Source organism: Chiloscyllium punctatum, chromosome 22 (genome assembly GCF_047496795.1).
Source record: "Chiloscyllium punctatum isolate Juve2018m chromosome 22, sChiPun1.3, whole genome shotgun sequence".
Taxonomy (NCBI): Eukaryota; Metazoa; Chordata; class Chondrichthyes; order Orectolobiformes; family Hemiscylliidae; genus Chiloscyllium; species Chiloscyllium punctatum.
The window spans coordinates 77422639-77441191 of record NC_092760.1 but is presented as its reverse complement, the minus strand read 5'-3'; the positions used below and the strand labels follow the sequence as shown (position 1 = coordinate 77441191).

Genomic DNA, 18553 nt, shown 5'->3' with positions numbered 1-18553 from the left:
GTGCAGTGGTCACCCTTACTGATACTGTCATGGACATATGACTCTGCAGCAGGTAGATGGATGAAGATGAAATGATGCATGTTTCTTCCCCTTGTTAGTTCCCTCACCACTTGCCACAGGCCCATTTAACAATTATGCCCTTTCGGACTTACCAGTTATTCAGTAGTGGTGCTGCTGAGCTTTCATGATGGACAGAGTATATTCTGTGCCATTGCCAGCCACCATGCTTCCTCCAAGTACTATTCAAAATTGAAGAGCACTGATTCATCAGTTGAAGGCAGAGTCGTAGATGTTTATAAACAAGTTTCCTTCCCCAGATTGATCTGATTCTGTGAGACTTCATGGAGTTTAGAGACAATGCTGAGGAGGCCCATGGCACCACCTCTGCTGGTTTTGGGCTGCTTGTGGAACAGGGATGGTGATATCTGGGATTGGTGTGAAAGGAATGATGTCACGAGTATGAAGATGTCAGGCTGTTACTTGACTAGCATGTGAGATAATTCTAATTTTGGCACTAGCCTCCAGATGATGGTAAGGAGATTAAGTTTGCCCTTATGAAAACGGTCTGTTCAGTTATATTCTTTTTTTTGAGACTTGTTAGCAGTTGATGCAACTGAATGTTGGCTCATTTCAGAAGACAGTTAACCACACTGGAGTCAACAACTATCACCTTCAAACTTTCTGTACATGGTCTCCCTCCGTTGCTGCCCATTTCATCAGAATTTTCCTGAAGCCTGATTTTATCATTGCCGTTTACTGCGTGGCACGGTGACTCAGTGGTTAGCACTGTTGTTTCACAGCGCCAGGGACCCAGGTTCAATTTCTGCCTCGGGCAATTGTGTGGAGTTTGCATGTTCTCCCCATGTCTGCGTTTGTTTCCTCCGGGTGTTCTGGTTTCGTCCCATAATCCAAAAATTGTGCAGATTAGGTGAACTGGCCATGCTAAATTGCCAAATCTGGGGTAAATATAGGGTAGGGGAATGGGTCTGGCTGGGCTACTCTTCGGAGGGTCGGTGTGGACTTGTTGGGCTGAAGCGCCTGTTTCTAATCAAACAGTGCTGTGGATCTAGAGTCACATGCAGGCTAGACATGGCAAGAACAACAGTTTTCCTTCCCAGAGAACATTAGTGAAACAAATGGACTTAGACATTTAAGTGAAGAATTTTTAAAAAATTGAATATAATTCCACCAGCTGCTGTGGAATTTGAAGCCAGGTCCCCATACCATCTCCTAGGTTTGTTGATTACTAGTCCAATGATTTCACCACTGTACCACCACCTTCTCTAACAGAGTCTGTCGTCTTACGATTAATCCTGTGCAGGCTTATGTGACGTACACTGCACTGCACAAATTAGGAATCATGCAGGAAATTTTACTGCATAACAGGAATTTTAAAAAAAATTTCCTTCGGGAAGAAGCAGACCCTTGAAACCATCTGAAAGACTCCAGTTGAGAGCTCCTGACGTAATTAATTTCTACAAGAAAAAATCACAGGCCTCACGTTCACTTACCATGGTCATAACAGTTTTTTAAAAAAAGTACCTTGAATCACTGAATAAAATTATACCCTTGGTTTCTGCTCTCATAAATCATTATCAGGTTTTGTTGCACAATGAAAGAATAGGTACAAAATAAATGATGCAGTCATTTATGAATGGACATATTTCTAATGAGTAGAAGTCCAAAATTATGCTTTTGTCTGTTGGCATCACATGCAAGTACACATTTTTTCCCAACATCTTCACATTTGGATTTTTCAACGAGTATATGGAACACAGAAAATATCTAGAAGAGTACAGTATTTGATTCCTTTCCACCTGAAGCTTTTAAAGATGCCATTATAGGGTGGAACTAGACATCACACCACTGAGGAAGTAGAATTAGTCATGGGATGTTGATTCCTGTGCATAAATATAACAATTTAACTCGGTGACAGAAAGTGATGAAATATATTTTTTGGTGTCATCTGCAAATTTACTAACTGTACCTCTTATGCTTGCATCCAAATCATTTATGTAAATGACAAAAAGTAGAGGCCCAGCACTGATCCTTGTGGCACTCCATTGGTCACAGGCCTCCAGTCTGAAAAACAACCCTCCACCACCACCCTCTGTCTTCTACTTTTGAGCCAGTTCTGTATCCAAATGGCTAGTTCTCCCTGTATTCCATGAGATCTAACCTTGCTAATCAGTCTCCGATGAGGAACCTTGTTGAATGCCTTACTGAAGTCCATATAAATCACATCTACTGCTCTGCCCTCATCAATCTTCTTGGTTACTTCTTCAAAAAAACTCAATCAAGTTTGTGAGACATGATTTCCCACAGACAAAGCCATGTTTGACTTTGTGTCAAATCAGTCCTTGCCTTTCCAAATACTTGTACATCCTGTCCCTCAGGATTCCCTCCAACAATTTGCCCACCGGTCTATAGTTCCCTGGTTTGTTTTTACCGCCCTTCCTAAACAGTGGCATCACTTTTGCCAACCTCCAGTCTTCCAGCACCTCACCTGTGACTATCGATGACACAAATATCTCAGCAAGAGGCCCAGCAATCACTTCTCCAGCTTCCCACAGAGTTCTTGGGTACATCTGATCAGGTCCTCGAGGTTTACAAAATTATGAGGGACATGGACAAAGAGACAAAGTCTTTTCCCTGGGGTCAGGGAACTAGAGGGCATAGGTTTAGGGCGAGAGGGGAAAGATATAAAAGAGACCTAAGGGGCAAGTTTTTCATGCAGAGAGTGGTACATGTATGGAATGAGCTGCCAGAGGATGTGGTGGAAGCTGGTACAATTGCAACATTTAAGAGGAATTTGGATGGGTATATGAATAGGAAGGGTTTGGAGGGATATGGGCCGGGTGCGGGCAGGTGGGACTAGATTGGGTTGGGACATCTGGTCAGTATGGACGGATTGGACCAAAGGGTCTGTTTCTGTGCTGTACATTTCTATGACTCTAAAATCCCTTATGCAAACAGTTACGGCATGTGACAGTAACATCACATATACAGAGGAACCTCGATTATCAGAATATCGATTGCCTGAAAATCGGACAATCCGAAGGGGATCTCAAGGTCCTGATAGAAACATTACATCAAACAGCTGTTTCAACACTAATCGTGTCTTTTGCTTACAGGTACAATGATTAAAAACGAACTCGGCTGAGAACAGTCTTGGACAGTCCAGGCACCGCCTCTAAATGACTAACCTCCTGCCCTCTCTCTCACACCTCACACTTTCCCTGGAGTTCTACACAGAGGTGAACTCTGAACCTCCCCACTTCCCCAGATAATCTTTCCAACATTGCCCTGTACAGGACAAAGGTGGAACCTGTCAAAATGTTTTTTGAGTATATGTGCGTTTGCATGCAGACGTGCTATTTGGAGACTTACCCCACAAAGGCAGCAGCAGTCTTACTACTGGTGTACAGTTGGGCTAACCTGGAGTGTGGGGGCGCAGATGTGGTTTGGACAGTGGGTGGGGATGGACGGGGTGTGGGGTTGGGAGGACAGTTTGGGGGCCATGTGGGAGCGGATGGGATTGGGGGCAGGCGGGGGGCATGGTGGGAGCAGACAGGGTTGGGGTAGGCAGGGAGGGGCGGGGTCTTGCGCAAAGTGTGCTGCTGTCTAGTCTCCTGAACAGGGAGCAGACTTCACAGAAAACTCCAAGCCCCAAAGGAAATCAATTAGCCGAATAATCAATTATCCAAATGAAATACTGCCCGCCCATCGCATTTGGATAATCGAGGTTCCTCTATATTCTTGTTCCCCTCTCATGAGAGTACAGGCTTGTAGTTCTCTAAATCAGAATGCAGCTCTCTCCAAGAATGGATCACCAAACAGATTGATAACTAATGTCATTTTTGCTGCAGTAAAGATTAGGAATAGGCGATGTAGCACCTTGAGATTATTCAGTACCATTCAGTGAAACATAATTGCATTGGAAGGGATGGAGAAGGGATTAGTCAGGATGTTGCTGGGTTGGAGCACTGTAGTTCCGAAGTGAGGATAGAAAGGCTCAGGTTGTTTTCTTTTGAGCAAAGGCTGCTGAGGGGGAACCTGACTGAGATGTAAAAGATTATGATGACATGGACAGGGTGGATAGGAAGGAGCTGCTCCCTCAATTGAAGGATCAATAATGAGGGGCGCCATTTTGAAGTGAAGGGCAAGAGATTTAGAGGGGATTTGAGGAATAAAATTTTCATTCAGAGGAGCTGGGAATCTGGAAAGCACTGCCTGGGAGGACATAGGCAGGAACCCCTCACAACCTTGATAAATTATTTAGTTGCACACTTGAAATTCATAGCATTCAAAGCTATGGGCCAAGTGCTGCAAAGTATGACTGGTGGAGGGAGGTCAATGCAGACTCCCTGCAGGGGGGGTTGAAGGATCTCTTCTATGCTTGAAGAATCGACGATTCAGATTTTGATGATATTTAACCCAACCATCAATTGCTTTTCCCTTGTTCCCTTAATACTCTTGGCTAGTAAAATCAGTTTGAAAATTATTAACTGCTTCACCTACAAGCATAGCTAATGGAACAAAGTTAAAACATTCTATCACATTTTGAGTGTAATTTCACTCCTGTAAGATATGGCTGTAGCAGCAGTAGATGCACTGCAGAAATTCACCAAAGATTCACCTTTCAAATCCGTGAAGGAGGACAAGGACAGCAAATACATGGCAACATAACCAGTTACAAGTTCCCCTTCAAGTTACTCTGACTTGGAAAGAGAGTCATACAGCACAGAAACAGACCCTTCAGTCCAACTTGTCCATGCTGATCAAGTTTCCCTAATGGGATCAACCAGTCCCACTTTCCTGCGATTGGTCCATCTATCTCTAAACTTTGCCTATTTATGTACCTATGCAAATTTCTTTTAAGTGTTGTAACAACATCTGTATCTAACATTTCCTCTTTCATTCCACAAACAAACCACCCTTTCTGTGAAAAGGTTGCCTTTCTCCTCTCATCTTAAAATTATGTCCTGCAGTTTTGGATTCCCTAACCCCAAGGAAAAGACCTTTGCTAATCACCTCATGATTTTATAAACCTCTAAAAGATTACCCTTCCACCTCTTACACTGCAGTGAAGGAAGTCCCAGGTCATCAAACCTCTCCTTATAACTCAAATCCTGCAGACCCTGTAACATCCTTGTAAATATTTCTGAACCCTCACCAATTTAATAATATCCTTCCTACAACAGGGCAACCAGAACAGTACACAGTACTCCAAACGTGGCCTCATCAACATCCTGTACAACTGCAACATGACATCCCAACTCCAATAACTCAATAGTCTGAGTAATGAAGGCAAGCAATGCCAGATGCCGCCTTTACCACATTGAAAGTTGTGCCACAGGTAGACAATGAACTATATTGCATTCCAAGAGAGTTGCTAGGTCAAAGTCCTGGAATTCCCCTCTTAATAGCATTGTGGGTCTACCAGCACATGGACTGCAGTGGCTCAAGAGGTCACCTTACCACCAACACCATCTCAAGGGCAATAAGGGAATGAGCAATAAATGCTGACCCAGTCAACGATGCCCACATCTCATGAATGAATAAAAAGCTTGTCCACAATCAGCAGCAGTATTTTCGCCATTTGTGACTCTGAATACCTTGAAAACTTGATCAAGTCTTCTAAATTTCATCAATTACAACCCAAGTTTATTTAATCTTTCCAAGTAACTTAAACCTTGGAGTCTAGGTAAGACTTTAATGAATCTATGTTGCCCTCTCTGTCCGAGGCCAATATATTCTTTTTAAGATGGGATGTTCAGAACTGCTCACAGTACTCCAGGTATGGTCTAAACAGACATTTGCATACCTGAAGCATGACTTCTACCAGACGGATTCAATCTTATTGCACTGCACATGCCGTTGCAAAGCATTTTACATCTAATTCGTTATTTCTTCAACTGCAGCAATTAATAATGTTCAACTAAGCTGCCAGTCTACACAAAGAAAATGAGACAAATAAGCACTGGTTTTGCTGGCTTTGACCTTGAAATATTGGTCAGGATACAAAGAGGAACCACATCGGTATTAATTTTATCACTTGGTTTCTGAAAGCTTACCGTGGAGAAAAATGTAATGCCCGAATGACACATTCTACCACCTGATATGGCTCATTCTTCATCCTCCAATAAAATGAAGCCATGTTATACAATACCCATGATGATGTATTCTGAAAATAATGACAACATTGTAATAACAGAAACATCAGATTAATAGGAATGGTTGAAATGGTGCTTTGCATCATCGTGGGCACTTAATCTGCAATTTTAATCCATTACAAAGTATTATAATGTGATCTTTGGGATCACTCTAATGAACTATTAAAGGACTTATTATTCATGTAAAAAATACATTTCTTTAATAATTTTTATTTAGGTTTGTCAACAGTACAAATATTAAACAAATATTGATCATGATCTTTCAGATTAATGGCATTTCTGAATGTTGCATATTCCTCAAGTCGAAGTAGAAATATCTGAAGCAGTAATTTTATGGAATTTAGGATGTGGCAAGTTGGTGATGTATTAATATGGTAAATTTCAAAATATTTTTAAGTCACTTTCCATTTTACATACATAGAAATTGTACTGAAAAGATAAATTCATTTTATGTTTACCATCAAGCTTGGACAATGATGTGGCTGAAGAGAAGTGGTGCTGAATAAATTGGTATTTAACATACAGAATATAGCTTGTAAAATGAGTTTGGAATCTCATACAATTATGGAAACAACTTTAACAATGACAATTATTTACTGAGTTATTCCTTGGAAGATGTCATCAAAATTAGCTAGTTATTTATTGCTTCACCATCATTTTTACTTAAAGCATATTACAGTAAGCGAAAACTCTCCTTAGAGAATAATAGTATTGGAAGTTGCGGAGACTAAAACTAGTTCTCAATACTTACAGCAGATGAAAAGAAGGACAACAACATACCATTAGGTATAAAGTGACACGATTGAGTAAGCGGTTGAGTATGTAATCCCAAATTCACAACTGGATTTCATTTCAATTAACATTTTGAACATATTAGATAACTAGGTGTTATATTGTTTGTCCAAAATTGTACAGAAGATATTGGTACAAGATATCGGAACTAGATGCTCTGTCAGAGTGAGGAAAGGAGATGGTGTAAGTTTCTCTCAGTCTGTTCATCCCCAAATACTTGGGGGTGGTGGGGTGGTCGGGGGAGAAAAGAAGATGGTTGGGGGGGGGGGGGGGGGAAGGAGGGGTCAGGGGAAAGGGGGTGGAAGAGGAGAGGGTGAGGGCGGTGGGGGGGGGGGGAAAGAGAGAGAAAGAGAGCGACGGATGGGAGGTAGGGTGGGGGCAGGGAGAGCTGAGAGGAGAGAATTTGAAAAAAAGCAAATTGTTTTACATGGGGGGGGGTTCATGGTGTGGAATGAACGTCCTGAGGAAGTGGCGAATACAGATACTGTTACAACATCCAAAAAGCGTTTGGATGGATACATGAATAGCAAAGGTTTGTAGGGAGATGGACCAGGAACATGCACATGAGACGAGTTTAGTTAGGGATTATGATCAGCATGGACTGCTTGGACTGAAGGGTCTGTTTCTGTGCTGTATGACTGTACACAATAAACATCTGGTGAGGGTTCAACTGATTAGAAAAATAATCTGCACTTTCAGCATTAAGTATTTAATGATACATTAATTTTAGAAAGTACTAAGAAGGCAGCTAGTTCATTGACATTTTTATGAAGTAATAAATGATAACCAGCACAATTTTTTAAAGGCAAATTGTGTTTGATTTGATAGAGCTCTAGTAATGAAGGTAGTGTGGTTGATGTGTAAACGGATCTTGCAAAAAATCTTTGATAAATTACCACATTATTAATCTCATTGGCTTCAATTTTTCTCATCAGCTTCAATTTTTCTCATCAGCCTAAGCGACAGCAGTTTCATAAACATAAATTAGTTAAAGAACAAAAAAAGAGAGCTGTGGTGAACTTCCTCCCACAAATCAGAAAGAAGCCAGCTGTGAATATAAACTACTACTGCTCTTTCTGATTTATATTAATGGTCAAGAGCTGGGTATGGAGCTCCAAGATAATGGTCAAGTTTTTTGAGAAAATAGTAATGGGCTGGTAGGAAAAATATAGTAGATGAAATTTAATGAACTCTGAAGGGAAGCATTTTGGTAGAAAGACCAACAAGTGGCAGCATGAATTAAATGGAATAGACACAAATTGCAATCAAATAACTGCAGATGACAGGGCTAGATAAAAAGGCTGTTAAAATGTGTATGGTAGCTTTGGCTTTCTAAATAGAAACATGGAGTATGAAATGAAGTCATTTAACTTCCTTTGAAAGTCTATATTCAATTGCTTTCCCACCACCTTTTAGGTAGTGCATTCCAGATCATAACACACAAAGACAATGTCAAAACCTTAGAGTAGAAAAGGCTTTTAAGTATGGTACCAGTGGAATAATTAGAGGAGCTGGAGGTGTTCTTTCTACAACAGATACGTTGAGAAAAGATATAATAGAGATACTCACAATCACGCAGAATTATGATACAATAAACAAGGAGAAACTGATTCCAGTAGTAGAAGGGTAAGCAACCAGAGGTCATAGATTCAAGGTGATTGGTAAATGATTCCTTTCTTTTTGCACAATGATGATCTGGATCACACGGCGGTGAAAGCATGTTGAAACTGATTCAATATTAACTTCCAAATGAAATTAGATAAACCCAAAAAGGGGGAGAAAATTTGCAAGGCTGTGTGGAAAATGTGGAAGAGTTGGAGTAATTGGATTGACATTTCAAGGCTGATTTGCTTTATTTGAACTTAAATACATTTCTTGACATGCATGCACAGCTTACATTATCTGTATTCATACGTTAACAGCTAATAAAAGTAAGATGTTAAGTGAAGATAAAAAATGTAAATTGTACCTTCAACAAGGCCGCATTAATTCTATGGCCTATTTCTTCAATACTTCTACCTAATCTTCTTGATAAGCTGATAAAGATGGGGTCTTCTTTTGATAACACTGGTGCTGTAAGATTAATCCGTTCTTGGATACCCTAAAATTAAAATTTTAGGTATTACTAGTCATTTCAATTTTCAAATCCTGAAACTCGTTAAGTTTTTTTTTACTAAAACAAAATAGTTCTGTAGTTTCATCATTCTTTAGTCTAAATTGGTTTATGCTACATACTATAGATGTTGATGACTTTTCTTACCCTTCATGCACACTATATAGATAAGTATTAGAACAGGAGTTTTTTTTGAATAGGACAGTTAACTCTTATATGACAAGATGATTGCATTACAAAATACATTAACATGAATGTTAACCTCATTTCACTACTTGATTGTTAGCGCATTCAATTGTTTTCTTAATGTCAATTAAGAAAGAGGAGCAAATTCATATTTTCTTAATGCCTCTCAAAATAAAATTACTAACAGGTACAAAAATGATTCAAAAAGCTTATTTAAACTTAATTCCAATTAGGATCTGTACAACCAGTACATAGCATTTTAAGGTCCTCCGGTGGCGATGGATTTAAATGCAACTCCCAAGGGTTAACAGTCATGTCATCCAGAGTACTCTTCCAAAATAAAGTCCTCATTAAAAATGCTCTCAATAAATTAAATACTGTTGTTTCACATTTATTGACACTGGAAATAAAATTAAACTGCAAATTAGAGCTACACACTTCATTCCAAAAAACCTCCAGGCCTGCTGTTGTACACATTATAGCTTAAAAGCTAGTTTTCAGCAGAACTGGGTTATCCAACGCAGTTCTAGGCTGCAAAGCAAAATGCCACTTTATTGTACCACAACCTTACATACTGACTAAAACACTTTCCAATTATTAACTTAATTATAGAATCATAGAATTTTACAGTGCAAAAGGAGGCCATTTGGCCCATTGTGCCTGTAGCAGCTCCTAAAAGATCTACACAGCTAATTCCCCCATGGACTCCTTACCACCAACTCAGTCTCTACTGTTTTCCTCATGCAAAGAAATTAGATGGTCTTTAATATGAAAAGTATTATAAAAATACAAATTACAACTGCCTTTCATTTAGTGAATGAGCATTACAAATCCATACAGTCCTAAAAAATAATCTTGGAAGTTAAGATTTTAATCAATTGTTATTTTAAGTGCAATTCCTGTTGTAATCAGAAGAGCCTACAGAAAAGCATTCACCCTCAAATGCTGAAAAGCATGAATACTAAATGGAAGATCCATCATTTTTGTGCAATCTGGTGTGTCTAGGTCTTGAGGTAATGGGGCCTTTGTATCAATGTATTCTTCAGGGCTAAGAAAAGAACAAAATGTCAATTTCTGCAGTTTACAAGAAGTCAAAAAAATCTATTAAAAGGCAAATTGGCTTATAAACACCATATTTATAAAATACAAACTGTATAAAATATATATGTACATAGATACATAAATATGAAGTTTGAACATATAAGGAGAGGCTGAACAGGCTAGGACTTTTTCCCCTTGGAGCAGAGGAGGCTGAGGGGTGACCTCATTGAGGATTATAAAATCATGAGGGCGTAGATAAGGTGAAGCAAAGGTCTTTTTCGCAGAATGGAGTGTTCAAAACTTGAGGGCATAGACTTAAGATGAGACACAAAAATTTACAAAGGACCTGACGGCAGAGGTAGTTGCGTATATGGAATGAACTGCCAGAGAATATTGTAAATGCAGGTACAGTTACAACATTAAAAAGACATAGCAAATCAGGGCAGGACTTAATGGTAAGGTCCTGGGGAGTGTTGCTGAACAAAGAGACCTTGGAGTACAGATTCATAGTTCCTTGGAAGTGGAGTTACATGTAGATAGGATAGTGAAAGCGGCATTTGGTATGCTTTCCTTTATTGGTCAGAGTATTGAGTACAGGAGTTGGGAGGTGATGTTGCAGCTGTACAGGACATTGGTTAGGCCATTTTTGGAATAATATGCGCAGTTCTGGTCTCCTTCTTATCGGAAAGACATTATGAAACCTGAAAGGTTCAGAAAAGATTTAGAAGGATATTGCCAGGGTTGGAGGGTTTGACCTATAGAAAGGCTGAATAGACTGCGGCTGTTTTCCCTGAAGTGTCAGAGGCTGAGGGGTGACCTTATAAAAGGTTTATAAAATCATGAGGAATCTGGATGGGGTAAATAGTCAAGGTCTTTTCCCTGGGATGGGGAAGTCCAGAAGTACAGGCTATAGCTTTAGAGTGAGGGGAAAACATTTAAAAGGGACCTAAGGGGCAACTTTTTCACGCAGAGGGTGGCGTGTGAATGGAACAAGCTGCCCAAGGAAGTGGTGGAAGCTGGTACAATAATAACATTTAAAAGGCATCTGGATGGGGAGATGAATAGGAAGGGTTGAGGGGGATATGGACCAGCTGATTGGCAAATGGGATTAGATTAGATTCCCTACAGTGTGGAAACAGGTCATTTGTCTCAACAGGTGAACAGTGACCCTTTGAAGAATAACCCACCCAGACCCATTCCCCTACACTATATTTATCCTTGATGAATGCACCTAACATTATAAACAAGTTAGCACGGCCAATTCACCTGCCCTGCATGTCTTTGGATTGTGGGATGAAACCGGAGCACCTGGAGGAAGTCCAGACAGACACGGGGAGAATGTTCAAACTCCACACAGATGGGAATCGAACCTAGGTCCCTGGCACTGTGAAGTAGCAGTGCTAACCACTGAGCCACCGTGCCACCCTCAAATTAGTTACGATATCTGGTGGGCATAGATGAGTTGAACAGAAGGGTCTCTTTCCGTGCTGTATATCTCCATGACATGTGAACAGGAACATGAACAGAGGGATGCAGGGCTAAATGCTGGCAAGTGGGACTAATTTGAGAAACTTGGTGGGCATGGAGAGTTGAATCAAAAGGTCTGTTTCCATGCTGTAAAAATCTACAATACATATGCAAAGTGAAAACATCCCTTAAAATCAAGTTGCAAGTTTATAACTTAATAACCATTGCAAGAATTAAGAGTCCACACACAAAGTAGTCATTTTTTGTTTCAGTGAAGCATTGATTTCACAATTCAGTGACTTCAGATTTTAAGTCTACATTTATTTATCGGGCATTCAATTAACCGAATTTTGGACGATCTGATCAAGATTGCAAGGTCCCGATGCGAGGCTAACTATGTTATCTGGCATTGGATTAAACCAAGCAAAATACTGCCCGCCAGTGTTCTTCGGATAATCAAGGTTCCTCTGTATGTCTAAATAATACTGTAACCACCATTCCATCTTACAGAATTCAGTCAACTCTTGACGTATGCCTTTACAGTCTCAAAGTAATGGAATTTGACCTCAAGAGGAATTTATCTTTTCATGTTTTTATTTACTATTTCTGAAGTACCACCTTTTGGATAATCAAGTAAATGGCCTAACATGTTCTGGTTTGGAATCACATTTAATGCTAGTTAAATAATAGCATTTTCATAACTTATTGCTAACTACTTAGCACTCAGAAAAAAAAAAACTGGTCATACTGTAACTTTCATCATCAGTTCACCTCTGATACCAAGTTTAACTTTTCAGATGTCCCTCTGTATCAGACACCAAATCTGGTGACATTATGAATAAGGTATAATTTCAGTAAGAAATCCTTGAAATCAAAGAAAAGCTTGATTGGAATGAAAATTAGGAGTTAACTCCGTTAGAAAGGATGGCACCAGATAAACTTTTATTAGCAACTATTTCCCTTCTTCACTAGATCCCACATATTATTAATGGACTATCTTGATGCTGATTTCAAGAGCTCCTTTTGGCGTTATCCCTAAATTGATTCATGGTTAACATCACTACAGCAGCTCCCCGATGTCATCTCAACAGAAATAACTGATCTCAATTACTAGTCAATGTAAACTGAACCCTGAACTGTCATGACGGTCACTGGCTTGGAGGTGAATAGCGCTCTTGTTCGTCAGCTGGTGAATGATACACACAGTTTGGCAGAGAAGCGAAAGAAAATACTTTTTTTTAAAAAAAACGCCTTTTTAAACCTGATATCCTTGTTTTCCAGAGGAATGAATGTTCCATCATATAGATCGAGGTCTCCAAGAGGCACTTTGGCTTTAATGCAGTCAGAATCCTCTTTGTAATGTCTCTGTTCCAAACCTGTGTCTCGATCTTCATTTTCTTCTATATGAATTTTCTGAGCAACTAAGTGTTTCTGTGTATAAAAAGTTGAAATATTGTATCTAATAGCAAAGATGAGGGTTTAAGACTTCGCTTTTCTCTATTTAAATAATAAAGTCACACAATGTCTATTAATAACTGTTTTGGGATTAGATGAATTTATATTGAAATGGTTAAATCCACACATAATTGGAATCAATGAAACTTGGTAATAGATCTTTCTTTGGAAATTTAAGATAATTAGAACACAAGTTTAGATTTTCCTGGAAGCTAAATTCTTTTCTTTACCAAATACTTGAAAACACTCATCTTCTCCAGCTAGCTAAGTTGAAATAATGGAGTGCTTTGCCAATTTGATGTCCAACATAGAAATAAGGAATTAACCAAAATGGAAAAGATAACTTATCTTTTTTTTTCTTTTTATTTAGTAGCAATCTTTTTCTTCCATCTTATTCAAATGCCCTATTCATGAAGATCATTTCGGGAAGGGCTCTGAAATTACATATCAGAGCTGATATACTGGAGAGGACAGTGTAAGCACACAATCAAGGTTGCTCGATGAACCTTTCCTTAATTGCTAGACAACAGACAATAGGTGCAGGAGTAGGCCATTCAGCCCTTCAAGCCTGCACCGCCATTCAATATGATCATGGCTGATCATTCCTAACCAGTATCCTGTTCCTGCCTTATCTCCATAACACTTGATTCCACTATCTTTGAGAGCTCTATCCAACTCTTTCTTAAATGAATCCAGAGACTGAGCCTCCACTGCCCTCTGGGGCACAGCATTCCACACAGCCACCACTCTCTGGGTGAAGAAGTTTCTCCTCATCTCTGACCTAAATGGTCTACCCCGTATTTTTAAGCTGTGTCCTCTGGTTCGGCACTCACCCATCAGCGGAAACATGTTTCCGGCTGCCAGAGTGTCCAATCCTTTCATAATCTTATATGTCTCAATCAGATCCCCTCTCAGTCTTCTAAACTCAAGGGTATACAAACCCAGTCACTTCAGTCTTTCAGTGTAAGGTAATCCTGCCATTCCAGGAATTGACCTCGTGAACCTACGCTGCACTCCTTCAATAGACAGAATGTCTTTCCTCAAATGTGGAGACCAGAACTGCACACAGTACTCCAGGTGTGGTCTCACCAGGGACCTGTACAGCTGCAGAAGCACCTCTTTGCTTCTATACTCAATTCCTCTTGTTATGAAGGCCAGCATGCTATTAGCCTTCTTCACTACCTGCTGTACCTGCATACTTGCCTTCATTGACTGGTGTACAAGAACACCCAGATCTCTCTGTACTGCCCCTTTACCTAAATTGATTCCATTGAGGTAGTAATGTGCCTTCCTGTTCTTGCCACCAAAGTGGATAACCATACAGTTATCCACATTAAACTGCATCTGCCATGCATCTGCCCACTCACCTAACCTGTCCAGGTCACCCTGTAATCTCCTAACATCCTCATCACATTTCACCCTGCCACCCAGCTTTGCATCATCAGCAAATTTGCTAATGTTATTGCTGATACCATCTTCTATATCATTAACATATAGAAGGTAGAACATATAGAACATATATCATTAACATATAGAAAGTGGCCACCCCACTTTCAACTTTGCTCACTAACATTTTACTCATTTAAATCATTAGTAGCTTCATAAAAATGTTCCATTGCCCTCCTGAGAAGTGATGCATTTGATAGCTAATGCATCAAAAGTCGTAGATTAGGAACTTCAATCTTTTATCTGCAAGAGTTTGGCATGCTGAAGATTATAATTGGATATAGATTTTCATTATTTCATGTAGTGTCCACAGCAAGTTTGTTCAGATTATATATCCCTCTATTCAAAAAAATTTCATGAAACCCTGCCTCCATGGATTTGGATTCAGACGACAACAATCTAAATGTGTAGATCAAATAAATACAATAGTTGAGCACTCAATAATGAGTCTTTTGTCTTTCCCATTAAACAAATCAGAAATTTTCAGTGACTCAAAATCTGGATGGAAGGGACAGTGATACAAACCTTATAAATACTAGAAGAAGCCAATGTACAAAAAAATTTTAAATAAGCTAAAATGAGCAAGTTTGCATGTGAGACTATCCAGCTTGATAATTATAAAAATGTCTTGCAAGTTGCTGCTCTTTAGCCTTTATTATAACATAAAACTTGATCGTAACCTTTGCTTATAATAGTTGCAAAACATCTGAAATATTCCAGTTCTTTGATTAAAATTCCTCTTCCACCAAATTTCATGCACCTGAATCAAACAAAAGGATTTCTCAACCTACTTCCAGTTCTTTGAGGTAGTTGACTGTAGCTTCCTGTCTCATAAATACTACCAAATCATGGGGATGTTTCAGATTAAGAGGGGAATCAACCTGCCAAAAATAGAAACATGATGACATTTCCAATAATTTCAAAATACATTTTCACAGTTGCATAGCCACATTCTCACAAGTTGTACACATTTCAAGATAACATTTTTGCAGCATAAGAATAAATTATTTTTCAAGAATTAACAATTTTGATTCCAGTAAGTGTTTTGACCAGCCAATGTAATCAACCTTATTATCACTGGAGTAGCAACATAATTAAATTAAATTAAAATATTCAACAACCCTCAAAATGTAACCAATTGTTGCTAATCAGATGCAATGAATAACAAATCTTGAACACCAAGTTGACAACTGAAACAAAAATCAACAATTTATTAGTACTGTAATTTAGCAGGACAAAGTTAAATGCAAAGTAATTTAATTATCTAGGACTTAAACCCAATCTTCTTTGACTATCACCCACTCCCACAGACAGAAAGACACAGTTAAAGGATATATTAAAAAGAGAAAGAAAAGAGTTGCGATTAAACAGTGTGACACAATGAATGCCACATCTTCACGCAACCCTTTGATGATAAATGTTTGTGCCGGTGGAAAACTTATCTAATTTTGAAGTCACTGGTGACTTCAAATAATTTCAGTAGACTCCCAGAATTATTTACTGATTTCTTACAGTCTGTGACATTCAACAATTCTTTAACTGAACAGAAAACTAGAAAGTTAATAAAAGCCAGTCCTGAAATTTCCAAAAATACCTTTGTATCTGCAAAACCAGTAAGAACTTTTTTTAAAAATCAATATTTTCTGTGGTTAGCTGGCTAGTATTGATCTTCCAATGATTGATCAATTCAATATCAAACCAGCTGCCAGCTCTGGGCATGGCAAAACATTGTGTTGAATAGTCTAGAGTGTTCCCTAGATTAATAATTAAGTTATATTATTTTCCATGCCAGTCACCAACAACCAACGTTCTCCTCCCTTTATTAAACACACAGCTGTAAAAGGTTCAAATAACCTGAGCACCAATTCACAGGTCCACCAAAAAAAAGTGATTTCTCTCAAGTACTCCTACTATCTTTATACTCTTCTAAGGATTGCTGTGGTTCTGTTCGCCGAGCTGGGAATTTGTGTTGCAGACGTTTCGCCCCCTGTCTAGGTGACATCCTCAGCGTTTCGGAGCCTCCTGTGAAGCACTTCTGTAATCTTTCCTCCGGCATTTATAGTGGTTTGTCTCTGCCTCTTCCGGTTGTTCTATTCCTGCATACCTGAAAGCCACACACACAGACCAAGTCCTGAACTACGAAAGCAACCACCCCAACACACACAAAAGAAGCTGCATCAAGACACTGTTCAAAAGGGCTACAAGACACTGCAGTACACCAGAACTGCAAAAAGAGGAAGAACACCTATACAATGTATTCGACAAAAACGGATATCCCCGCAATTTCATCAACAGATACCTAAGGGAGAGACAATGGAACGAGGACATGCCGCAACCCAAAGGACTAGCCACACTACCATACATCAAGAGCATTTCCGAACTGACAGCCAGACTACTGCGACCACTAGGACTCATAACAGCACACAAACCAACAGCCACTCTCAGGCAACAACTCACCAGGACAAAGGACCCGATACCCAGCATGAGCAAAACCAATGTAGTGTACAAAATCCCACGCAAGGACTGCACAAAACACTACATAGGACAAACAGGAAGACAGCGAACGATCCGCATCCATGAACACCAACTAGCCATGAAACGACATGACCAGCTATCCTTAGTAGCCACACACACAGATGACAAGCAACATGAGTTCGACTGGGACAACACTATTATTATAGGACAAGCCAAACAGAGAACAGCCGGGGAATTCCTACAGGCATGGCACTCATCCACAGATTCAATCAATAAGCACATCGACCTGGACTCAATATACCAACCATTGCAGCGGACAGCTGGAACTGACAACCGGAAGCGGCAGAGACAAACCACTATAAATGCCGGAGGAAAGATCACAGAAGCTCTTCACAGGAGGCTCCCAAGCACTGAGGATGTCACCTAGACAGGGGACGAAACGTCAGCAACACAAATTCCCAGCTTGGCGAACCGAACCACAACAACGAGCACCTGAGCTACAAATCTTCTCACAAACTCTTCTAAGGATTCACTCAATCTATCCTATCTATACCTGACATATGCTTCCTTCCTTTTCTTAACCAAACGCTCAATTTCTTTAGTCATCCAGCATTCCCTATACCTACCAGCCTTTCCTTTAGGGATTCTTTGAGCTGTCTCGAGTAGGTACTTTAACAAGTCCTCTGGTTTCTCACTATTCTTTGCCACATTATATGCTTTCTCTTTTGCTTTTATGCTATCCCTGCCTCATCCTCCATGTACCATGCTTCTATTTCCTCAGGATGAATCTCTATGTCTCCTGAGTTACTCCCAGAAATTCCTGCCAATGTGGGCAGCATGGTGGCTCAATGATTAGCACTGGTGCCTCAAGGCATCAGGGATTCGGTTCAATTCCAGCCCCAGTCGAATTTCTGTATGGATTTCCTCCTACAATCCAAACATGTGCAGGTTATATGAATTGGCCATATTAAACTGCCCATAATGTTCAGAGATGTTTAGGTTAGGTGCATTAATAAGGGGTACATGTACAGTAATAGGTTAGGGGAATGGATCTGGGTGGGTTACTCTTCAGAGGGTCGGTGTGGACTTGTTGGGCCGAATGGCCTGTTTTCACGCTGTCGAGATTCTATGGCCCACTTTCTTTCCCACTGCACCTCCTTTCCCAGTCAATTCTACCCATCTCCTCACTCATGCCTCTGTAGTTGCCTTTATTCAGCTGTAATACCATTACCTCTGATTCTATCTTATTCCTCTCAAATTTAAGAGTAAATTCAATCATATTATGATCACTACCGCCTAAAGGTTCCATCCCCTTAAGCTCCCTGATCAATTCTGCTGCACTGGACAACGCTAAATCCTGTATTGCTTGTGGATCACATAATGGAAACATCCCATGGTAGGG

The 18553-nt window shown here is 39.8% G+C and overlaps 1 protein-coding gene across 2 annotated transcripts in view; it reads right to left on the bottom strand.

Annotated features, from left to right (window-relative positions):
- ttc17 (tetratricopeptide repeat domain 17) overlaps window positions 1-18553 on the bottom strand; it is a 96511-nt gene that overhangs the window by 56452 nt on the left and 21506 nt on the right. For both annotated transcript variants that reach the window (XM_072592665.1, XM_072592667.1), the window contains exons 2-6: window positions 15468-15557; window positions 13037-13206; window positions 10204-10315; window positions 8938-9069; window positions 6078-6187 (exon numbers count right to left, since the gene is read on the bottom strand). In XM_072592665.1, the coding sequence (XP_072448766.1) occupies window positions 6078-6187; window positions 8938-9069; window positions 10204-10315; window positions 13037-13206; window positions 15468-15557 (614 nt within the window). The remainder of the gene's footprint in view (window positions 1-6077; window positions 6188-8937; window positions 9070-10203; window positions 10316-13036; window positions 13207-15467; window positions 15558-18553) is intronic.